The sequence below is a fragment of the Phocoena phocoena genome, chromosome X (genome assembly GCF_963924675.1).
Source record: "Phocoena phocoena chromosome X, mPhoPho1.1, whole genome shotgun sequence".
In the NCBI taxonomy this organism is placed as follows: domain Eukaryota; kingdom Metazoa; phylum Chordata; class Mammalia; order Artiodactyla; family Phocoenidae; genus Phocoena; species Phocoena phocoena.
Window position 1 is genome coordinate 16,599,909 of NC_089240.1, and position 26,201 is coordinate 16,626,109.

The 26,201-nt window shown below is 43.8% G+C and overlaps 1 protein-coding gene across 4 annotated transcripts in view; it reads right to left on the reverse strand.

Moving 5' to 3' along the window:
- Positions 1–24,554: 24,554 nt before the first annotated feature.
- The window catches only part of MAP7D2 (MAP7 domain containing 2), a 104,177-nt gene continuing 102,530 nt past the window's right edge, over positions 24,555–26,201 (reverse strand). For all 4 annotated transcript variants that reach the window (XM_065900441.1, XM_065900440.1, XM_065900439.1 and 1 more), the window contains one exon: positions 24,555–24,804. In XM_065900441.1, the coding sequence (XP_065756513.1) occupies positions 24,555–24,804 (250 nt within the window). The remainder of the gene's footprint in view (positions 24,805–26,201) is intronic.

The window sequence follows — 26,201 nt, forward strand, 5'->3', positions numbered from 1 at the left end:
CCTAAATAGACATTTCTCCAAAGAAGACATACAGATGGCCAAGAAGCTCATGAAAAGCTGCTCAACATCACTAATTATTAGAGAAATGCAAATCAAAACTACAATGAGGTATCACCTCACACCAGTTAGAATGGGCATCATCAGAAAATCTACAAACAACAAATGCTGGAGAGGGTGTGGAGAAAAGGGAACCCTCTTGCACTGTTGGTGGGAACGTAAATTGATACAGCCACTATGGAGAACAGTACGGAGGTTCCTTAAAGAAGTAATAATAGAATTACTATATGACCCAGCAATCCCACTACTGGGCATATACCCAGAGAAAACCATAATTCAAAAAGACACATACGGGGCTTCCCTGGTGGCGCGGTGGTTGAGAGTCCGCCTGCCGATGCAGGGGACGTGGGTTCGTGCCCGGTCTGGGAAGATCCCACATGCCGCGGAGCGGCTGGGCCCGTGAGCCATGGCCACTGAGGCTGCGTGTCCGGAGCCTGTGCTCTGCAACCGGAGAGGCCACAGCAGTGAGAGGCCCGCGTACCGCAAAAAAAGAAAAAATAAATAAATAAATAAATAAATAAAGACACATGCACCCCAGTGTTCACTGCAGCAGTATTTATAATAGCCAGGTCATGGAAGCAACCTAAATGCCCATCGACAGACGAATGGATAAAGAAGTTGTGGTACATATATACAATGGACTATTACTCAGCCAGAAAAAGGAACAAAACTGGTTCATTTGTAGAGATGTGGATCCATCTAGAGACTGTCATACAGAGTGAAGTCAGAAAGAGAAAAACAAATATCGTATATTAACACATATATGTGGAATCTAGAAAATGGTGCAGATGAACCGGTTTGCAGAGCAGAAATTGAGACATGGAAGTAGAGAAAAAAACGAATGGACACCAAGGGTGGAAAGTGGTGGAGGGTGGGGGTTGTGGTGGGATGAATTGGGAGATTGGGATTGACATGTATACACTGATGTGCTTAAAATGGATGACTAACAAGAAAAAAAAATTCAAACTATTCACTCAAAAATGGGTGCATTTTTTTGCATATAAGTTACACCTCAAAGCTGTAAAAATGTTACCTTTGGGGTGATGCAAGTGCTGTAAGATTAGAGCAGATATTATGGAGATGGTTGCACAACTCTGCAAACATACCAAAAATCACTGAATTGTACATTTTAAACCTGTAAAATATATCTCAATAGAGCTTTTTGTTTTAAAGTTAACTTTATTTGCATTTGCTTTTTTGGGTGCATCAGCTAGTAATGAACAGTAGTAGCTCAGGGGCTTAATGCATAAGACAGGAGAGTTAATTTAAATCCTAGAGTCTGAGCTAAGATGGTTTTTACATTTTTTTTTCTTTTTTTTTTTTTTTTTGCGGTACGCGGGCCTCTCACTGCTGTGGCCTCTCCCATTGCGGAGCACAGGCTCCGGACGCGCAGGCTCAGCGCGGCCATGGCTCACGGGCCCAGCCGCTCCGAGGCATGTGGGATCCTCCCAGACCGGGGCACGAACCCGTGTCCCCTGCATCGGCAGGCGGACTCTCAACCACTGCGCCACCAGGGAAGCCCGGTTTTTACATTTTTTAAGTGTTGTTTAAAAAGAAGAATATGCAACAGAGACTGTACGTGGCCCACAAAGTCTAAAATATTTACTATCTGGTCCTATACAAAAAAGATTGCTGATCCCTGATTTAAACTAACTTACTTGTGACTAGCAAAGTTAATCAAAGGAAGCTTTAAGACAGAGAGGGCGAGAAAAAAAAAAAGAAAAGGCAGAAACACCAGCAGCGTTTGTGACTGGGGCGAAGGAGATGCCAATTACAAAAGAGAAATTCATTTATACTGCTCCTTCGGAGTGAACTGTGTAGCGGCAGTGAGTGAATTTGTGTGCCCTTGAACATGGAAAGATGAATGGACAGCAGGGGCATCCACTCCCAGGAGGATGCTGAAGGGGATGCTGGTGTCAAAAAAGGCCACCCTAACCAGGACAGCACTGGACACATACCCTCACCCAGCTGAAAGCAATTCTCCTCTTCCATGACATCACTTCCCCCTCTCCATTAGGTCCCTCCCATCACCCTACTACCTCTCTCTCCATTTACAATCAAATTCCTCAAAGGGCTGACTGTATACCACAGTCATTCTCTCCCATTCTTCTCCCCCCATTCTACTTGGCCCCCCACCAATCTAGCTTTCCACTCCACCAAACTGCTCCAGTCAAGATCACTAACGAAATCCATGTTACTAAATCCAATGGCTATTTTCCCTCCTTCTCCTGGATCTACCAGCAGCACTTGATGGTCAATCACACCTTCCTCCCAGAAACATTTTCTTCACTTGGATTCCAGAATACTACACTTTCCTGGTTTTCCTCCTACCTCTAACAATGCTTTCTGTCTCCTTTGCTGGTTTTTCCTCACCTCCCCCCTCAGCAGCCTGACCCCTAAATAGTGAACACAGTCTTCCTCTAAATAGTGACTTCAGTCTTTGACTTCTCATTGTCTACACTCTCTTCCCAGTCTGCACTTCCCTTCAGTCTCATGGCTTTAAATACTCTCTATATACTAACAACCCCCAAACTGACATCTCCAGCCCTCACCTATCCTCTGTGTTGCACTCTTCCACATCCAAAAGCCTATTGGATGCTATAAACATGTCCAAGAGCAAACTCCTGACCTTCCTCCAAAATCTGCTCCTCCCAAGGTCTGTTCCACCTCAATAAATGGCAACTCTATCCTTAGAGTTTTCAACAAAGAGGAAACATAACTGTCCAATAAACATACAAAAAGATATTCAACACTACCTATTAGGAAGATAAAATTAAAACAAAGAGATACCATTTCATACTCATTAGATTTGCAAAAATTTTAGTCTGATGATCCCCATGTGTTTACAAGAAAGTGGAAAAAGAGAATTTCTCAACTGAGGAAAATTCCTCCCCCCAAAAAAACATGAAGCAGAAGAAAACTCTAACTGTATACTCTAAACAGAATTAAATATATCCAAAAGCATTTAGGAATATATATTTTAAAAAACTCACCTTGAATCAGAAATTTAAAAACTACGAACAGAAACATACCAAAAAAACATAGTGATATGACAGAAAAAAAAAATAATCAAACTAAGGGGAAAGAATGGGAGAAAAAGACTAAATTTTCTCAGAAGTGAATAATAAATTACAAGGTGCCCAGGGGAAAATAAACTCAAAAGAAATGATGCAGCCACTTTGCAAAACAGTCTGGCAGTTCCTTAAAAAATTAAACGTAGAGTTACCATATGACCCAGCAATTCAAATCCTAGGTATATACCCCAAAGAAATAAAAATATATGTCTGCATAAAAACTCGTACACAAATGCTCATAACAGCATTATTCACAAGAGCCAAAATGCAGAAACAACTCAAATGTTCATTGAGAGATGAATGAATAAACAAAATGTAGTATCCCTGTACAATGGAATATTATCTGGCCATAAAAAGGAATGAAGTACTGACACACAGTCAAACAGGGATGAACCTTGAAATCATTATGCTAAGGGAAAGAAGCTAGTTGCAAAAGACCACATATTGTATGATTGCTTTATATGAAACGTCCAGAATAGGCAAATCCATAGAGACAGAAAGTAGACTGGTGGTTGCCTAGGTGCGGTGGGGGGAGGGGGGCATTGGGGGGAGTGGGCACAGCGTTTCTTTTTGGTGGGATGAATATGTTCTAAAACTAGACTGTGATGATGGTTACACAACTCTGTGAATATACTAAAAACCACTGAATTGTAGACTTTTAAATGGGTGAATTGTGTGGTATGTTAATTATATCTCAGTAAAGCTGTTACCAAAAAAAAGAAAAATCAACTGACAGAGATCCCATACTAAATGTGAGTTCAGCATTTACAAATGCAAAGAATTGCCCAGGAAAGCCCTTACAACAAAGACGCCACACTGGCAGCACAGAACGGGACCAAGTTAGAGCCCACAGAACAAGAGGGCGATCAGCAGTTCAGAGGAAGCCAGACCTCAGGAGAGCAGGGCATGGCTTATTCTCCCAGCCACAGTGGCTGGATGCTGTCACACTTCCTCAGTAGTGAGGAGCTGGAAGTGGATACAGAACCCCACTGTTGCCTACCATTATTCTACTTTGCTTTCATGGATGAAATGTATTTCTCTCACACACAGAACAGGCTAAATAAACAGGGGAGTAAGGGCATCTTAAAAGGTGTAAGTACAAAGGTTAACCATTAGAACAAAAATAAAAACCTTCCTCTTTTTAAAATAAAAGAGCAAAAACTACACCTCATAGCAAAAAGAAATAGCAAATATAACAAAATACACATGATTATAAAATATTACGATAGACCAAATATATCAGTCCTAACAATAAATGTGGTGGGCTTATTAACTCATCTACTAATATAAACAGGTACAATTTGGCTCACAAAACAAGGAGTTGTATAAAAAACATATCTAAAACAAAGTGATTGTGAAAAGTTAAAAATAAAAGGATGGCCAAATTATACAAGGCAAATGGAAACAAAGAGAGCAGGGGTGGCAAACCTAGAATCAGGCAAAGCACAATTCAAGCCCCAAAGCATTCATCATGCCAAAGAAAGACACTTTTTAATGCTAAAAGCCACAATCCTCGATGAAGAGAGAACAAATAAAAATACACATATTTACATGAATATAACAGTGCAACCACCTTTATGAAGCAAAAACTACAACAGATGCAAGGAGACACAGATAGAAACACTAATAATAGGAGACTTTCATATACCACTCTCAGTGGTGTATTAGACAGATTAGGTAAGCCAAAAATGAGATAGAAGATCTAAACAGCATAATCAACAGGGTAAATCTTAAGGATATTTATCAAACTCTACACTCTGATACTAGAGAATACTCTTCTGAAGTGCCCACACCACATCACCAAAAATAATCATATATTAGGTCACAAAGGAAACATCAGTAACCTCCACATAATAGAACTATTACAAGCAATACTCTCTGATCATAATGCAATAAAACTAGAATTTACTAATAAAAACAAAAAAGAGAAATTCCACCTAGAAATTTTAAAACCTCTTATTAAACAACTCCTGGGTACTCTAAGGTAAATTTTTAAAGAAATAATGACAATAAAAGCACTACATATCAGATTCTATGGGATGCATTTAAAGCAGTGATCAAAGGAAAATTCATTGCACTAAACATATTTATCAATAAAAATGAAAGAATAAAAGTAAATAAATTTATTTCCAAGGTAAAAAAAAAGAAACTAAAAAATAACAAAGCACAAGGAAGGAAACAACAAAAACAAAAGTAGAGGAAGAGAATAGAAAACTAGATCTAAGTAATAATTCAAAATTCTGTAGTTTTTGGAAAAATTAAAATGGATAAACCACTAAATAACTTATATAACTTGCCTAGGAAAAAAGAGAGAAAGCACAAATATACAAAATAAGAAAGAGCAAAGGGAAAATAACCATTGAAATAGAAGAAAAATTTTGAATCGTAAGAGATTATATCCAATAAATTTAAAAGCCCAGATATAAGAGATAATTTGTTAGAAAAATAGAGATTACTAAAACTGACTGCATTAAAACGCTTAAACGGACCAACTTCCATAAAAGAAACAGAGAAAGTTATTAAGGAAATATCCCATAAAAAAGCATCAGGCCCAGATCGTTTCACAGGGGAATTCTACCAAACCTTCAAACATCAGATTGCCTCAATGCTCTATACATTATTCCAGAGCTGGTATATCACTAGAAGGATCAAGCCTACAGAAACATCAACCTTTCAAGGAGATGAACCAGCCAAGAAGACTGAGAAAGAACATCCTCTGAGGAAGGAGGGAACCCCAGAGCATAGAAGGATGTTTCAAGAAAGGAGACTTTTGGGCTTCCCTGGTGGCGCAGTGGTTGAGAGTCCGCCTGCCGATGCAGGGGACATGGCTTCGTGCCATGTCCGGTCCGGGAAGATCCCACATGCCGCGGAGCGGCTGGGCCCGTGAGCCATGGCCGCTGAGCCTGCGCGTATGGAGCCTGTGCTCCACAACGGGAGAGGCCACAGCAGTGAGAGGCCCGCGTACCGCAAAAAAAAAAAAAAAAAAAAAAAAAGTAGAAGACTTTTATGGCAACAGCTGCATAGAGACCCAATAAAAGAAATGAAAAGTGTTAATACATGGCTCGAGGACTAAGTGGAAGGTAAGGAAACTGACAAAGCCAATTAATACCAACGCCTTCTAACAAGTTTGTCTGGCATGGGAGGAGAGAAACTGGGTTGCAGCTGGGTGACAGGGGTCTAGGGAAGAGGTTTTGAAATGGGAGCAACTTGAGCAGGTTTAATGTTGATAAGGGAGACTATGTGCATGGCATTGGGGACATAATGTAGAATGACAGTCATAGTAGGAATGAGTCTAGGTCCAATTAGTTCAATGTTTCCTTTGATTCCTAATATCAACTCCAGATAATGTAGTCAACCTCTCCCAATATTACACATTTACATATTACCTTCTTCAAAGGTCCAGATTGAATTTTTATCAGCGGTCACATTTTATGTTAATTTGGCAAACATTGCTGAGTGCCAGTGACTGCTAGAGGCAAGCCACACAAAGTTGGAAGAGTCCTAGTTTCTTCACTAGAGAAGCTCAGTCTTCACTAGCTAAGAAGGATCACATGAGTATCAGTACTTCCTAGTTCACTGTTTTGCAAACACTATCTCAAGCCTTTAATCCTCAGAAGCCTATGAGGAAGCTGGAATTACCTCCATTTCACAGGTGAAGAAACCAATCCTCATAAAAGTTAACCAACCTGCCCCAAGAGAAAGACGTAAAATCAGCATCCAGGTTCTCAGACTCCAGTACTAACACTTCCCCACCTTGCAACTCCTACCTTCATAAAGATGACTCTGAAGAGACTGCCTGGTCATTTGCGTAGATGCTCGGTCAGCAGAATTGGACTTTAGCACACTTGAGAATAGTTGACATCCTGCAACACATCTAAAATTGCCATCTAAATTTGGAAAGCAGCTTTTATGCTCCCTAGCTGCCTGGATATTCTGTAGCCTGTAGGGCACAAAGACTATGTTTTATTTAGCATGATCCCAAGGATTGTGTTTTATTTAGCTTTTTATCTGTCCCCCTCAGCTTTATGTATAGTGCCTTTAAATATTTTCTCCTTCAACATGTGTGGATTCATTCATTCACCTAATTTCATAACTCTGATATCATTTTCAATATAATCTAGGGCAGCATTATAATACTTCAAATTTAAGGGGTGAAAGAGTGGGGGCAAAGGGTATCACAGAACAGCTTTTTTTGTGTGTGTGGTACGCGGGACTCTCACTGTTGTGGCCTCTCCCGTTGCAGAGCACAGGCTCCGGACGCGCAGGCTCAGCGGCCATGGCTCACAGGCCCAGCCGCTCCGTGGCACGTGGGATCTTCCCGGACCGGGGCACGAACCCGTGTCCCCTGAATCGGCAGGCAGACTCTCAATCACTGCGCCACCAGGGAAGCCCAGAACAGCTTTCTGAATTCAGAAATTTACATTAAAAAATCAAGATGCTTACGTGCTCTGAAATTTTTACAAGATGGCAATAATCAGCAATGAGACAAAGTATGTTTAAATATACTCTCCACAGATGTCTCATTTGACCCTTAAAATCACCCTGTAAGAAAGGTAAGGCAAAGGCACTATAATCTCTAATTCAGAGTTGAGGAAATAGTCCCTTTTGAAAAGGTAAGTGACATGTTCAAGGTAATCAGATATACTGGAATTCAAGGAAGCCCTGACTTCAAATCTGTTCACTTTATAATGCCTTTGCCCCACTTAGATAACCCTTCTTTACTAAACTGGTAAAGGTGAAATAGAAGATGAGAAACCAAACTGCCATCAACAAATAAGAAGGAAAAAAAAAAAAAAGAGGTGATAGCCAGAGAAGGATACCTGTACTTCGGTTGGAGAAGAATATAAGTGGCCCCAAAGTGTTCTTATAGAAATCCTTTAAATGTTGCCTTTTGCTAGGGTGGGGAAAAGGACACTCACAGATTGTTGGTGGGAGTGCAAAATAGCACATCCTTTCCAGAGGGAAATTCACATTAAAAAACCCAACAATTCTATCATCTAGGAATGTACACTAAGGAAGTAATCATGGACATGCAGGTTTTACAATTCACCAACAATGTGTTTAAGTAGTGAAAAACTGAGAATAAAAAAACCGACTAAATAAATTACTGCAGCCAAATAATGGCATGCTACGTAGCCAGGAAAAGAAAAACAGTTACCAAAAAGAATCCACTTTAGAAAAATTCATGCATTCGTCTCTGCATGGAAAAAGACTGGAGGGGCATCCTCAGTGTAACTATATTCACAATGGATACTTGAATGGTGAAAGAGTGCACCTTCTTCACCGTGGTTTTGCATATTTTAGAAATTTTGTATATAAATATGACTAAATGTTTCTAATCAGACATTTTAAAAGCTTCTGGGGAGGGTGTGCAAGGGCAGGGCTTTCAAATGAACATTTTAGCAGCCATTTTAAAAAATACCACATGAAAAAATAAAGCATTCTATACCGTTATCATTAAAACACCATTGAAAAATAAAGCACTCACCATGAATCCACATCAAAACCTTTTCTTTTCAAATTCCAGTCTTTCATTCGTACCAGTTCGCATACAGAAAAACGTTAAAAAGGTTGCCTGGCCAGAAGTATGAGAGACTTTCTTGATTTCTACCTGTAGTTTTTACTTTGTTCCAGAAAAGAAAAGCAGTCACCTAAGAGGCAGCTCGAGAAGCACCTCGGCAGGAAAATATTTGGGAGGATAAGTTTCTCTCACGTTTCTTTCCCTCCCGACCTACCGACAGGACAATCCTGACAGTGGCCGGCCCAGTTTCCTAATACACCCTAAAGAAGCACAGGAGATGCGCCAATTTTCAGTATACGTTTCTAAAAAGACAAGTTTTACTTTACAATGCAGGATAAAGAGCAGCCTTCACTACTCATTCTGGACGTTACCGGAGAAGATGCCGCTGCGCGGCAGGAGAGCCTCCTGAGAAGGACAAAGCGGGGGCTCCTCGGCTCGGGTCCCGCAGGCGATGCGTCCGGAGCCGCCTCTGGGAAAAGGGCACCGTCCCTGGACACCGCCCCGCCCTCCCCCCGGCTCCATGACAAGACACTCCAAATCGCCGGGGACAGAAGCCTGCGGACAATGGGCGAGGATCGGGGGCCTCGGCAGCAAGTGCCCGGGTCGCCACGTCTTAAATAAGGCACCGGTCCGGTGGCCAGAGGCAGGGGCAGGGGAGCAGTCCCCCGAGATCCCGAGCTGGGCCTCCGCATCCTCCCCGCCGCCCCACCCGCCACCCAAGAACCGCCCCTCCCATGCGACGGACACGCCCTCCCCGCAGGCCGGGACCTCCTCGCGCCGCCCGCCCCCCAGGGCCGCTCACCCGACCGAGAAGTTCCAGCAGCAGCCGCCGCCGCCGCCGCCGCCGCCGCCCCCGAACCTTCAGGCCTCGTCCCTCACACGGCCGCCGCCTCACACAGGAGCCGCACCACAGCTCCCGCAGCTGGGCCACGGGACCCGGAACCACTTCCTTCCGGAACCGCCTCGCCCCGCCCCCTGTCCTAGCCACGCCCACTGCCCGCTGCCCAGCGCGGAGCCCGCTTTCCCACCGACCTCTGCTCTCAACTCTTTCCCAGCGAGGGTTGCCCCGCCCGGGAGGCTCCGGCCAAGAGCGCCTGCGCCCTCTGTCGGCCGTTCCCACCTCTGCCTCTCTGTCCAGGGCGCATGCGCTATCTGCCGCCCGCCCGCCCGCCCGCCGGGAAGGAAAGAACACACACAGGGCGTACTCGTCCATGGATCCTCGGGGTTAAGGGTCAGAGATCGGAGTTCACGCCTCAGTCAGAGGCAGGAGCTTGGTGCCGTGGGCCTTCCAGCGTTGTGCAGATGAGCGGAGCAGATACGCCACAGCCTTCCGGCCCCTGGCTTGTCCCTCAAAGCCCTTCCAGAGCCAGCCTACCTGAACCTGCAAGGCTGTGGCCTCTCTCCTACCTACTCAATCTCTAACTATTCCCCATGGCCTCAAATCAAGCTTGTACCCAGAAAAAAAAAACCTCCCCTCTGTACCTCCCAAATAGGTTAATGGTACCAACATCCCTCCACCGTGCAGTTCAAAATACTGACTCATTTTTACCTGCTCTTTTGATTTCTCTCCTCCCACACTCCATCCATCACCCCAAAGGTAGCATATCCTCACTCTTGGAGCTTTCTCACTTGACACTTTGATGTTCTTTTTACCCCTCGCAAGATTTCTCTTTCAGGGTCCACCCCATCTGGTGGACCTTCTACCCTCCCTTGTCACTGTCGTCTACTGACTGCATTAGTTTTCCTCTCCATCTGAATTACTGCCATCATCCTGATGAAACCAACACCCATGACTAAACCATGTTTCCTTAACTTCCTCGGTCCAGATGACTTTACCTCTATTCTACTTAATCCACACATTCCCAGGTACCCATTCTATAAAATCTAGACATCCATCACTTTATACTGCTTCATGGCTAAAACCTTAAGTTTACCAACCCCATTTATTTGGACTCAATTCTCATCCTCGTAGTCCTATCTCTCCCTTAGTCCCAATATACTTGTTCTTCAAAAACCACAGAGCTCTCACATCCCCTGAACCTTCTACCGGACTGAAGCCCATGGCCTTTGACTTCAACCACTCTTGTAAGCAGAGCCCCTTGAATTGCCCTTTGATACGTCCCAACATCAAACCACCACCTTGAAACACTCCAGTTATCTGCATTTTCCATACCCACGTCTATGTTTCCAAGCACTACTTGGGAGGAAAAAGCCACACAACTATAATAGAATGATACCACTACAAATTTATGGAGACTCACCGCAGTGGACAGCCTTGGTGCCTCTTAGGAATCCTTTTATGTGACCACTCTCATTTCCAGTAATTGCTGTTACTAACCCTTACCACTCTCTTTAAGCCCCATACCAGTGATCATTTCCCTCGCTTCATACATGATTTTTGCTTCCTGTTTTGCAGAGAGAAATTCCCCAGCATAGTATATGAGGCCTTTGATTATCTGGTTCATACTTACCCCTCTAACTTCTCTCCTCTTTGCGCTCAATGCCCTGGCTATACTGAAATGTTTGCTGTTTAAGATGAATACTCCATTGCACATATTATCCCTTCTGTCTGGTTAAAAGGTGTGGGACCTTTTAATCTGCTTCAGTTCAGGAAGGTTTTCTTCCATTCTACTTTCAAGAATTGTTTTTGCTCCATCTGTTCTGGTCTCTCTTTTAGGAAGAGCAATTATTTGTGGTAAACGTCTGTTTTATCGTTTTCATCTGTTTACCGTTTTTCAGCATTCTGGTAGACCTCCAATCTGCTTTCAATGTTACCGATAAGATTTCCAAAAGCATTATTTCTGCCTCTGTTTTTACTCAATTTCTATTATTGATAATTTTGTTTCCTTCCGTCATTTCCTTCTCTCCCCCCCACCCCATCCTTCTCTTTCAACTCATCCTATTGACTTTCCATCTCACCGTTTCATTTCCTTATGAATTTCTGGTCTGGTTTTATAGAAAGCCTACCTTCTTGCAAAAGGATGGTAAACTGGTCATAAAATTCCTCTTTTGGATTCCGTAGTCATTCATTTTCATAAATATGCTCTTCTTTCTCTTCCACGATTAGGTTTTATATTTCACAAATATATATATATATATATATATACATACATACACACACATATATAATGAAGTATACAAATATATATATATATGTGTGTATATATATATATATATATATATCAATACATTCTCTTGCTTCATCTTTGAACAAGGTGATTTTTGTTCAGACTTATTACTGGTTAATAATAAGCACAAGGAGATGGCCCTCGCCCTATATATGCTGCTTCTGTGGACAGAGAGGTTAAGTAGTTTGCATAAGGTTTCATAGCTCTTGATTATGTATACGAATAGCACACACACATACAGAGGCAGAACAAGCCTAAGAGAAATGAAATATTATCTGCCTTTCCATTTATTTTTTCTTTGATTTTCATGCAAATCCAAACCTGCTCTAGAATGCCAAGTATGCTTAATACAAGGGCTCTATATTAGTAAGAATAAATTACGCTATGATAACGAACCCCAAATCTCAGTGGCTTATAGCAACGAATGCTTATTTTTCACTTATATTTCAAGTCCATCATGGGTCAGCTTGGTTCTTCTGTCTGGGAACCAGGGTGAAGAAATTGATGCTATCTGAGACATTACTGGTGTCATACCAGAAGAAAAGGAGCAACAGTGGGACCATACATTGGATCTTAAAGCTTCTGCTTTAAAGCTGAATCAGAAATTCTGGGGGTGGGGCCCAGCATAGTTTCAACAAGCCCTCCAGGAGATTCTGAAGCATGCTCAAGTTTGAGAACCACTTCTCTATGGCTTGTATTCCCTGTAAACCAGAAGATGGACGTAGAGACTTGATAAAATTGAGTAGTTTTTAAAGTACTAATTCTTAAACCAGAAAAAAAAAAGTCATATTAAAAGAGAGAGCAAGAGAGAGAGAGAATGAATATCATGCTTTGATACAGACTTAGATCAAGTGCCTATTGTCATTTTTTGGAGGGACACTGTTTTCTGGGGAAACCTGCCAGCTGCCCTGATATGTATCTCCAGCCATCCTTCTGTATAGCTTTCTTTTTTAAATGCTGATGTGAGAATAAGATAATTAGGAAGAAGTAGGACGAATAGCTTTCTCATCCCTTGACAATGCTGTTGGCCCAGATTTTTCTCATAGTTTTTGTCTAGATGGTTTGTATTGTGTTGGTCATGGCTTCAGCATCTACATTAGTGTTTATAAGTCAGGACTGACAGACCAGGTGAATTTTCTCTTTCCTTAAGTATCTGACTTTGGCTATGTTGCTTAATACTGTCAGTGAAATTTGATGTATAATGCTTAGCTGGCCCTGATCCCTCCTCTTTTTCTTCCATCCCGTGATACGGGCACTTTTTTGTGGTCACTGTCCTTTCTCTACCTTTACTTTTTAAAGGGCTTTGTCAACAGTGGAGCACAGACAGAAATGATTTATATTATTTGGAAGAAAATGTTTTTAGACAGCCTTATGCTGCAGATGCCTTTTTGCTCATTCTAGTCACTGCCTTTATGTCTGTTTTCCTACCGAGACGGAGGACAAATTCCTAAGCAAGATTCGGTAGCTGCTACCAGCCCTCTGGTTCCATAAATTATTTCTGATGAACTCTTTTGTAATGCAATATGTGAAGCAGCTTGGCCCTGGTCTGAAAGCAATACAATATTTGTGGTTTTAAAACAAGGTGTCACAAGTCAGCAACTATTTTGAAAAACACTTTTTTTGATTGATGTGAACTACCTACATTGATGCAAGGCAAAAAAGGAATGGTGAGGTTAGGTTTAAAACTTAATCTTACTGCAAAATAAGATTAATTGTTTAAAAGTTCATTACTCACCTTATTTAAATCTTTAGTGTTCCCCCGGAAGCTCTTGCCCAGATCCTTGATGGATTCAGTTCACATATCTTTTCTACCATAAGCAGGTCTGGTTTTGTGTCCCGGCACAACCCAGACACCAGTTCAAAAGTCAATGAGCTCTCAAACCTTTCATCTGCCTGATAAATTTGCTTTGTTTAACTCCATATTTGTTAGGTACTCCACAACTTCTTCTTAAATGTTCATACCAATTTTCACTCTCCCTTAGACTGGTAGGGAAAGAAAACATAATGGACCCTGTGGTAGATTTCATAATAATACAGTCAAAATATTTATTGCTCCTCTCTTCCCAGGCCCTCTACTTGAAAATTGAAAATGACAAATGTGGATCCCACTATATTTCCATTGGACGGCTCTGGTCTCAGCCAGTCATGGCATAGCAGAGACAACTAACTAGCCACCAAATTATTGGGTTGGCCAAAAAGTTTGTTCTGGTTTTTCCGTAAGAGCTTATGGAAAAACCCAAACGAACTTTTTGGCCAACCCAGTACTGGTGCTCTCCCTTACACAGAATAGTACTATCCCTGGTAAGAAACAAAGCAGCCAGGGACTATACTTCCCAGCATCCCTTGCATCTAAGTGGGGCCACGTGACTAGTTCTTATCAATGAAATGTGAGTGGAAATGATACGTGTCCCTTAGAGGCCAGGGTGGTTGGAAAGCAGTGTGTCTTCTCCATCCTCTTTCCCTATTCTGTCAGCTTAATGCAGAAAAACATGACAAAATTGGAAGATGAGGGAGCTACAGGATGGAAGGGGCCTAGTCCCTGAATTACCACTCAAAAGAGAGTTGTAATAAAGGATATCTGGGGCTTCCCTGATGGTGCAGTGGTTGTCCCCTGCCGATGCAGGGGACACGGGTTCGTGCCCCGGTCCGGGAAGATCCCACGTGCCGCGGAGCGGCTGGGCCCGTGAGCCATGGCCGATGAGCCTGCGCGTCCAGAGCCCGTCCTCCGCAACGGGAGAGGCCACAGCAGTGGGAGGCCCGCGTACCGCAAAAAATAAATAAATAAATAAATAAAATAAATAAAGGATATCTGTTTTGGACTTCACAGGAGGGAGAAAAAAGTTCTATTGTATTTGGGACATTGTGCATCTTGCGGGGAGGGTGGGGTTGTTATAGAAGCCAGCATTACCTTCACTAATACACGCGGTCATCTCCTTCCCTTTGGCCAGTGATTAGCTTAGGGGTCGGTATAAGACCTAGTACTGGCCAATGAGAAGCAGAAATCTTCTGGGAGCTTCCGGGAAAGAGTTTCCTCCCTGATAGAAGGAGGGAGCAGTAGAAAGGGCAGCCTGCCACTAACTTTTTCACAACTTTGACACAGCGGCATTGAGGATGGGATGCTGGTGCCATAGCAGCCTTCCTAAGAGGCAAGAAACTCAAAAAAGTGCTGCCCCAGAATCCTGATGTCATTTAGCTGTCTTCGGAGCTTCTTACATATTATGTGTGATTCCTGAATAACCTTAATATTGAAGCTACTTTGCGTCGTGTATAGTGGAATGATCAAAACTAGTACACTTATTCTCAATTTTTAAAATTTCATTCAGCAAAGATTTATTGTGGGGCTCGTCTGTGGCGGGTGCCATTCTAGGTGCTGAGGATCCAATGCAAAGACAAAAACCAGGATCCTTGAGACTGTCATCTCATGATAGAATGTGGGTCTGGCAGAAGGATATGTAGATCAGAGGCCATGGATTTGAATCCAAAACTTTTCTCGGTAACAACGGTGTTTACTCACTCACAAATATTTACTGAATACCTGTGTTAGGTAGTAGGAATATGGCAGCCCTGCTGTCAGGAGGCTTACAGTGAGGGAGATAGACAAGACATTACTCTAAGAATCACACGAATAAATGTCTCATCACAAACTGTAATAATATGAAAGTGTATAACAGCAAACCTGACCTCATCACCCATCACAACTGCAAATAAGAACTTGTTAAATTATTTGTCTACTGTCGCTCTTCCCTGCTAGACTATGGGCTCCAGGAAGGTGGGGACAATATCTGGTCTCGTTCTCTGCTCTATCCTCATCCTTAGCAAACTGTTTGGCACAGAGTAGGGAGTAGGTATTCACACATAAGTGCTTAATGAGTGAGCATTTATGACACGGCTTTCCTCCTGGATGAGGGGAAAAAAACTATCCTGCCAACTGTCCATGTTCCCAGACGGAGGGTGCAGGTATTCTGCTGGAACTGAGCAATAGACAGACCAAATCCCCTCAGCAGAAGATGCCCAGGGATTTGCAAAATCAGCAACAACTGCTGGCGAGGGAAGCTGGGTGAGCTCAATTGGGAAACCTGCAAATATAACTAGGAGACGTGTCGACTGGCAAGAGCCTCTAGGGGATAAGCCTGTGTGATTTCCCAGGCAGGAACTTGGAAGTATGGTGGGCCAGGGCAAGCACAGGCTCCAAAGGAAACCTAGGGTTTGGAGCCCAGCTGCGTACTTCCTGGCTGTACATGACGGGACTTCACCTGTCTTGGCCCTCATGGTAAAGTGAACATGGCAACAGCGCTGCTTATCTCAGAAAGCCCTTCTGAAGGCTAAGGGAGAGAATACGTGGAAAGCTCTTAGCACACTGCCTAGCTGGCTCGGGTCCGGTTCTCCAGGAACAGGCTCTGAGACCAGTTAGCACACAGGAAGGGCATGGGGAGTGCTGGGGGAGGGGGGCAGGGGAGTGAAGGAAGCAGCAGCCAGAACTTGGGCTGCAATACGTTCTCAACAAAGGCCTCCGGTGAACCCACAGGGAGCTCTGAAGCTGGGACAACCCTTCTGAGTTGTCCTACCTTGAGGCAAGGGTCTTCATATACCTGAGCAATCCAGTCAGGATCCAGCCTATCCATAGGCTGTCCAAGTGAGGGGATTTAACCTCGGTGAGGCAGCCTCCTTCAGTCAAGGGCAATTCTTAGAAAGGAACTCCACCAACAAACCTCAGCAAACTGTACCTCCAGCATCTGGAAGGAGACATCCAGAAAGACAAACACCTCAGTCCTAAAAGGGAGGGCCGTGTAGGTGGCACACCATGACATCCGTGACACTAGCATTTAATATGAACCTTTAAAGCCATTAGAGCAGCTGCTTAAACTTTCCCAAAGCTTGCTGAGGACTTAAGGCATCCTCACTGTCAAAGTACAACTTCGCAAAGGTTAAAAGCCTAATTGCGACGTAAATGTACAGTGAGCAGGTGGCAAAAGGATTCTCTTCAGCTAAAGGTCACTGAGACCCTGCGGATTCAAGAGAAACTACTGCCCTCCTTTGACTACCTAGAACAATTTAAATTGTTGCTGTTTTCTCTTGACCAGAAAAGAGTTATTAGCAGAAATAAATTTTATCTAAGTGCCTCCATCTATATGGCAGGACAAACATCTAATTATTGATACCAAACAGCTGCTCTTCTTATCATTCTTTGGGCGACGCTCCTGTCCTGGGAAGCCCCCAGCCGCTATCCCACTCCTCAGCTCGGATGGCACAGGGACCTCAGTTTACCTTTCTGTCTTCGAACCTTTCATAAATGTGGGGTCTCTGACCCTCTCATGTATGTGGAGTTCCCATATAGATGAAATTAAATTTGACTTTCTCCTGTTAGTCTGTCTCACGTCGATTTAATTCTTAGATCAGCCAGAAGAAGCTGTTAAGGGTAGAGGTAAATGTTCTTCCTCCCCAACTGTGTTTAACTCATTAACAAACAGGATGACAAAGCCGGATCAAGGGAGGATACAGAACCGATTGTGACACACACTTGGATGTAAGTATACACACAGCAACACACACATGTACTTAGTGGAGCAAAGAATGCTGGAGAAGACTGCAAAGTTAGATACAAAATTGCTTAGTGCTCTACAGGGACAAACAGGAATAACCTGTGGAGGTAGCTTTTCTATAGGACAAAAGTCATCCGCAACTTTCTGTCTACAAGTGAATAACTCTGGAGACTGGGTTCTAGGTCACAGCACGCAGGCAGTCATAGGAAGTCACATCCCCTGAGACTCAGTGGCTCCTTGGGCTGCTTTGTTGAGACCATGCTGTCACAGGGCTTTGTAAGGGCACACTGTTATCTTTCGGCCTTATTTCCACGTTCTGGATAATTTCTTACCATTGGTGAACGCTGAACACCTCATACCAGCCATCGGAGCTGTCACCATACAGGGGTGGCCCCTGAGAAGCTTCCAGAAGGCCAGTTCCACTGAGCAGACGGCAGTCGCTTCTTTCCTCCCAGTGATGCCAGCAAGATTCAGTTTGTTCTAAAACAACCATGAAGACCCACTGCGGGGGCTGCATTCAACCCCACAAGCTCTTCGAACATCTACTCTGCGGGACCTAGTGCCTTCCTAGCTATCACCTCTGTAGTGACAACTTTCTGATTGTCTCAGAGATAAGCCTGCACGCGCTACTAGGAAAATGCGGTTCAAAGACAAGTACAACCAACAGAGAGCTGTGGGCTCTGATTCGAAAACAAAGTTCCTTTAAGCAAAAGTTTAATTCCTTGGGACTCTATTCCTTACATTTTGCATTTCGTGAGATGGGGAAAGCTTGCCTTAATGCTTTCTTGGAAGTCCAGAAGGCTGGCTGCTTTAGACCTTGCCCCTAGCACTCAACCATCCCTCAGGGCCAACCAGAAGAATGAAACTTGGCATTTCCTAACTACTGCACAGAAACTTCTCACTTACTTACCACGGAGCTGAAGGCGCTCACCACTCCATGTCTCTCATCGGCCTAAAAGGCCCACGTTGGGCATCTGATAGAAAGCCCATGTTTGGCATCTGATCCAGTATTTATGCACACAGAATGTGAAACAACACAAAACAGCCGGCGTGGACTGAGTTAGATAAACACCACCCTAATTTGGCCTGTTGGAGACTAGGGGGAAAAGGGGAGCAAGTGGTTTAGGGGATACTATTTTCAAATCCCACGGTCTTGCTTCCAGGTACGATGGGGACTTGAACCAACAGTAAAGCCAAGCTCTGCTGCTGTGAGTAGACATATGGATAATAACCCTTGCAAAAGCGAGCTCAGATGAAAAGGTTCTAGAATTAGATAGTGGTGATGGTTGCATGACTGTGAAGAAATCAAAGACAGAGTTGTATACTTTAAAAGGAAGGAATTTTTATGGTATGTGAATGATATCTCAATAGTTTTTTTTAAATAAAAAGAACCAGAACTACAATTCTCCATGGGGCTTCTGGCCCTTCTCCACTATAAGCACCTGCTCTAGCAAAACACTTCTGCTCTCAGGGGCAGGAGAGCCTGTCAGCGCCCCTGGGGCACCAAAGCTGTGGCCCCAGGGTCAACCCCAGCTCTGCCAAGTTCCAGCTGTGTGTCCTTGGGAAAGTAACCCTCTCCTACCTACCTCACATCCTGGACAAGTCTCAGGACCACCTCGCGTACAGCAGGATCTCAGGACGTGCTGACTGTTAAGGTTCATTCCTGCAGGAGAAGCTTAAACCATGGCGAGTAGAGGCCACTGCTTCCCACCTCCTGAGATCACAGCATATCCCGAGGAGGGGGAGGCATCAGTTGGAGGTCTTTGGAGGCTCGTGTCTAAATTTCCCCGACTTAAACCCTGAACCATAATTGGCACCCACACCTTGGACCCCGCTCCTGACTTTATCATTTCCTCACTAACTTCTGGGTCCTCACCCCCAGCCCATCAGAGACACTGAACTTGGCTGACCCTCAGGAGACACTAAACCACGTGCTCTCTCTCTCCAGGAACAAATGATCAACCCACCCCGGTCCCATCATGCACTAAATTCTCACCTCTCTCGGATGTGTCACTGATCTCTATTTCTACTCCAAATTCTATTTCTCTATCAGACTACACTGTTTTAGGGAGTTCCCTCGTGGCCTAATGGTTAGGATTCCGTGCTTTCACTGCCGTGGCCTGGGTTCAATCCCTGGTCGGGGAACTGAGATCCCGCAAGCTGCGGGGCAAGGCCAAAAAAAAAAAACCACTATACTGTTTTAATTATGGAAGTTTTACCATTTATTTGACTGTTTGTTGGGGGAAGCCTCCCTTTTAAAAAACTCACTCTAGAAGTTTCTTAGCTTTGTATTCATTTTCTTACATGAACTGTACAATTACACCTTTTTTTTTTTTTGGTCACACAGCACAGCTTTTGGGATCTTAGTTCCCTGACCAGGGATCAAACTTGGGCCCTCAGCAGTGAAAGCACTGAGTCTAACCACTGGACTGCCAGGGAATTCCCTGTACAGTTATATTTTCAAGTTGCAAAACAGAAATCCCATGGAGTGGAACTTCATTTAATTTACACAAATGTGAGGGTGGGTTACCTACTCTTCTTCGGGTGTGTAGGTTTTCCCATTCAGGGGGCATGGCATGTCTTTCCATTTACATTTATTCTAATGTCCCCTGGTCAAGTTTTAGACGAAGCTTGTTCTTTCTAGGAATTTTATGAGTTTTTTAGGATCCATTTTTCTGTTAACTTTTAATGTGTAAGAAAACTATTGATTTTTCTTCACTTAGTGGTTAGTTCCCCTGTGGAACTATTCTGAGTTCCCCAGTTGTTTCTCATGGATTCCCCACAAAAAGACTATCTGTAAAGTTTTCTCTTTTCTAATGTTCCTAAGAGCTCTCGCTCCATTTTCTTATATAATTGTGCTTCCTGAGTGATGCTCAAGAGTGGATGGGTATAACAACTCTAGAAACAAGCTAGTTCTTTACACTTGCTTTCCAAATGAAAACAAATTACAAAAGCATTTGACTAATAGGAAACCTGTATATATTAAGAAAAATTTAGAATGTTCACAAAGTAGAAATTGCTCTTAGGGGTGACTAGACGTCACTACGACCCTCTGGCCAGAGCTCATGATGACAGAAGCTACTTATAATGCTGCTGTCAAAGGCCAGCACATGGAAAAAATGAGGACGTCCACTCGTGTGCCCTCACCAGAGGCTTTGTCATCAGAGCTGGGGAGAGCTGCGTTAACTGGGCCCTCGGCTTTGGAGGTGGCAGCCCAGCAGTTACCACAAGGATCCGACATCCCCATTCCAGTCCTGGCCCTCCTGTCTCCTGGTCTTGGCTGGTATTGTCTCCCAGGCAGTAGACAGGCCATGATTTAGATACAAAAAGAAAGTTGGTGTGGGTTTCAGCTTACTGGAAAACAGGGGTCACCATTCCCATTATAATTTTGTTGAAATGCCAGATTGCTCTATGGAATGTTTTTGGAGATTACACTAAGGTTAACTGCATCTTAGCTAGCTAGCAATCCCTCGCATCAGTGGTATGAAAGTACAGCAACTTTACTATACTTACAAGTTCATCATGTCCTGGGACAGCTCATCACTGAAGCTTATTTCCACAGTTGGTTTCACTTGGAACTGGCAATAGAGGAATTTTAATGAGTTAGACAGGGAAAGGACACCCACACAGGATTTTTAATTTTTTTTTCCAAATAGGTTTTCAAAAATCTGGTATCTGGTTTGGTTTCAGCACATTTTTTTTTATCGAGCCTACAGAAGCAAACAAAGTACTAACACACCATCAGACTCTTCAATGAAAATGTATTTCACGGTAACACAAGGTACACATCGTGCAAATGAGGCATCACCAGGATCACAATGGTGCTGTGAGGTACAACAGATTGCAAGAAAACAGACATTTAGCAAAACAGGGCTATAAGAAAGATGGCAAGGCGTTTTTTGGAAAGTCAGACCATGCTATCATTTTCTATGTGCTTGTCATAAAAGGGATTTTCCCCCGATGTTCATCAAGATCTATGGCACTGTATTATTGGAGGCATGTATTTTATTTAGTATATACACACACAAACGTACACAGTTTCCATACCTAATACAGTCTTACACTGTAGCTGGTTTTAAGAGCACATGAACAAGATTACTATGGAGACTTTTTTGTATCTCCTGGTTGCAAACCTCAGTCAGAATTATGGATCTTTCCAAACTCTTTATTGTACAAGACAAAAAAAGAAGGTTTCAAAGAAGAAAAGGTTATTTTAATCTGAAAGTCACGTTTCACCACAAGAAATGAAGAAAACACATTATTATATGGCACAAAACGTGTAAAGTATACATTCTACCGTCATTTGTCCCCCGCCCAGATGTTTTTATGTTCAAGCCTGTTAAAGTGACATATTAGGCCCAGTTCAGGGGCCCCTGTCTCAGAGCACTATGCTTTTCATTTGTACCTGGTTTTATTAGAGTTGAGTAAACAAACAAACAAAAGCCCCAAGACCCAAGAGAAAAACAACAGCTACAACATGAAAAGCAACCACCTGGGCAGGAGGTGCACGATTCATTCAGTCCAGAAGCCACTTGAGGGTCTGGAGTGACTACAGCTTGGAGGATTTCAGGTACAACATGAAAAGGTCCTTGGAGATTCAGATGCCCAAGTCTGGAGGAATATGCCTAAGGGAGCAGACGGCCTTCCACGCTGTTCAATGGCTCCCTTACTCAGCCAGACTCACTCCACTAGCCGCCCAAGGAGCAATGGGAGGCAACATATTCTGCAGGTGGCTAAGTTTAATAATAAAACACAGCTTCTTGATAGTAACTTCCAACAAAGAAACCCCAGAGATGGGGGAAATGTTCCAGAATTTCTTCTCCTTCTAAACACAGACAGGGAGATATGCAACCCAAGTTTTCAGTATATGTTTAAGTAGAGTCTGGGTAAATGTCTAGAATATTTACAAGAAAAGACATCTAAATGTTTATATGCTCCAAGTCTGGGGATAAGAACGGTTATAAGGTGACTTTCCAAGCCGAAATCACACGGGTTATTCAGAGGATCACTATGATAATAAGAGTACAGGAAGTGCTTTATCAGCAGCTGAAGCTCATAAATAGAAATGTAACATGGAACTCTGCTAAAAGCCTGACAAGGCCAACGTCTCAAGGATCTACTGAGAGTAGCCAGCGTTTGACATACTAAGTAGGAATACAGTTACATTTTGATTTAATAGTTTGGAATCCAGCGGTTAAGGACGACAGAAGCTTCTTCAGAGGGCCGGCAGCTCAGATTTGACTACCAGCAGCTTCATGGGTTCTCCAAACGCCACCTGTGGCAATTCAAAACCAAAATCGGGTGAAACCAACGGAGAGACAGTATTTTGCAAGTTGTAGCATCTATTCTCTCTCACTGAAATGATCACAGTGTGGGACTTTCTACCTTCTTGGTAATTGCATTTTCCTTGGCTTATAGAGTCTCTCAACGGAAGTGCTGCAGCATTTTGTGTAGGACTATTCTTTTAGGGGATCAAATTTTCTTTCGCGGGACTGTCCTAAAACCTGCAGGACGTTTAATGTCACAAATCCCAGTGCTGCCTCCAGCCACTGTGACAGCCACCCCCAACACCTTTCCAAACACATTTCCAGCAGGGGCGTTGCCACCTCTGGCTGAGAAGAATTTGATAACTAGAGTTATATGACAGATGAAAATACACAAGCAGTATGAATACAATTATTTAGCCAAGATTGTTCTTGGACAAGGATCTTGCACTTCTTTTAGTTAGAAATGTAGGAAATAGATTTGAGAAGCCATGAACACTCTTCTAAGTTTTGTGGATTTTCTGGTCCTTGACTGATAGCGAGGTCAGTGAACCAAAGGGTGCAAGGTATGCTAATAACAAGAGAAATCTCTTACTAAATATTAATCCATGTAACTGTCAGGGAAAGAGAATGCTCAGGTGAATTTTTTAAAGTGTCCAAGAAGGCAGCCGCTCTTCCAAACCAGGGATATGGTTTATTCTAAAAACTGCCCGTCACGCATTCCCTCTCATGTGTGAAAGGACCACAACCGCTTCCCCAAGGGCCAAGAGAAGCAAACTCCAAAATGCACTGTCTACAGCCAACAGCTGAGGTCAGGTAGAAATAAGTATGCGAGACACTGTGACCTCGGCCGTGTGGCCTCCCCAACCTGTTTCCTCATTTGAGAAATAGAAAGGTTGGACTAAATCATATCAGTTATTGAAGTTCTGTTATAGGAGTGGAATATCATAAAAAATAAGGTGACTGAGATAATGCTGAGAATAGAAAAATGTCAGTCTAAAATGGGAGGAGCAATTGGAATTAAGTTATGAAAGTATTTGATGACAGATTCTAATTATGTTTTTCATCATTCAAAAATAAGCCCCGGGCTTCCCGGGTGGCGCAGTGGTTGAGAGTCCGCCTGCCGATGCAGGGGACATGGGCTCGTGCCCCGGTCCGGGAGGATCCCACATGCCGCGGAGCGGCTGGGCCCGTGAGTCACGGCCGCTGAGCCTGCGCGTCCAGAGCCTGTGCTCTGCGACGGGAGAGGCCACGGCAGTGAGAAGCCCGCGTACCGCAAAAAAAAAAAAAAAAAGCCCCAAACAAGTAAATCCAATGTGAGGTGAGTATAACTAAGTACACACAAATCCAGTGTTTATAACCCATAGATATATCTTACTCAAACAAGAAGCTTCTAGAAGCACTTCGGCAAGAAAAAAAGGCCAAAGGCGGGGAACGCTTCAGGGCACAAACTTCAGTTCTTCCCCCCCTTACTCCTTCAGGTATGATCCAAGAACAGAGGAAGTCAACAGGACAGCAAACCATTTAGCCCAACACTCACCAATGTATACAAGTGATTCTAGATAGGATGTGGGATGTCACTGAATAAAACCAGGGGGGAAATTCATTTTATTAACACTACTTTGCACCACTATTACAGCATTCTCTCATTGTCTGTAAAAAGTTGCTACTTGAGACAGATGGCTGGTCAAACTTTTAGCCAGTGCTTCTACACGCACCACCCCCCGGCCCCGAACAGCAGGGGTGGGCACGCTGGGGTGGCGCAGAAAGCTCTTAGATGAGGATTCACTTGAAATCCATCTCAGTTCTTGTACATACCATGAGTCCACATTTGTTTGCTTTTTGTAAAAATAAAACTGACTAGGAGGCTGAGTGACGTTTATCTCACCTTCACAAACCCCAGCTGGAGAGTTACAGATTTAGACTATCATCAAAAGACTGTACCTTTCATTAAAGAGATGTTGTATTTGTCAACAGAAGGTGTTCAGAGTATTTTCTTGGCCAGGACTGTTAAATCCTTCGATCAGGTTTTTGTTACAGTCATCCAGGCTGAGATTTTCACTGGATCTCTTGGGGAAAATGGGGGGGCCAGTGAAATCTAAGAGATCTTGAAGTGCTCGGGCATTACCAGTTCCATTTTGGTCCAGAGATACCCCAGGAATCATTTCACTCACTGGTGAAAATTCTGGGATAGAGATAAGCTCTTCTTTTGAAACAGGACTGGAGGGGGAGGGGGAGAGAGGGAGGGAGAGAGAGAGATGGAGAGATAGACAAACTATTAATTCTATTTGTCATGTTTTGTTATACTACTCTTCTTTTCTAGAGAAGACGGATGTAGAGCCAGAGCTTGTGTGTAACACATTATAAAAGATACAAGTTAGAAAAAAAAAAAAAAGATACAAGTTAGTTTAAGTCTGAGACACTGACAGAAGGGAAGCGGATTTGAGACAGGAGGGAAGGGGGCAGGGCACAACCTTTAAAACAATGACATAGCCTTTGAGGATACAAAAACTGGTTAGAACCGATCAGACCCAAGATGGTGGAAGATTCGACTTCCCTTAGACCCTGAGCCTCATTATACCCTCATTATAATGCATTAGCATATGCTAAAGGACAACCCACAGGCGCCATGAGAGTTCTGAGGCTGACCATAAAAGGCCAAAATGTAGGCAGAGGCCCAATTCCTGGAAATCCCCGCCCCCTCTCCAAAAGAGTTGGAATAATCCTCACAATTGTTAGCGAATGAAATTACCCAGCCCATAAAAACCAACCACGCCATATTTCAGGGTCACTCTCGCCTTTTGAGACTGACCGTATTCTGTCTATGGAACGTGCATCTCCCAGGGCCTCTCACCTTCTGAGACGGCCTGCACTCTGTCTCTGGAGTGTGTATCTCCCTAAATAAACTGGCTTTCCCACTTACTTCTTGGGGCAGAGCCCCCTTGTCTGCCCACTTGTATCCCTCACAAGCATTCTATATTAATAAATCTACTTCTTGCCTATCACTTTGCCTCTCGCTGAATTCCTTCTGCGCTGAGACATAAAGAACCTGAGCTTCAGTAAGTCCCGAGACCAGGTGTGCGATTTCAATTAAAAGACAGTGGGTTTGAGTCCCAGCCCGTGGGTTCAAGTCCCATCAGGGGTGTGTGGTTTCAGATTGAGCAGGGCTGCGAAGGCCAAGCTCACGCTGCCCATGGGAAGAAAGTAAAAACCCGCAGGCACCAGCGCACTACTACAGAGAAGCCAAGCACTTCCGAAACCCTTAAAATGGGAAACGCAAACAGAGCCAATGCCAGAAGCTGAAAGTGAGCTGAAGGGCGGGGGGCGGGGGCGGGGGGGTGTGTCTAATCACCACGGGGTGCCTTGGTGCAGCCTCTCTCTAGCAGCACCGCCTCTGGGGAGCAGCTTTCCCTCCCCAGACCTCACTTTCCTCGCTGCAAAATGCAATCAACAAGCGTTTCTCCCCCCAGGCGACCACGTGGGAAAGACTTTGCCGGAGCCACCTGGAGGCCATGCTCAGGCCCGGAACGTCGTTAGCAAGGACCCCCCGCCACCCACCCGGCCACCTGCAGAGCCGATCTCTCCCACAGCACCCTCGCTAAAGTGAGACTTCCACT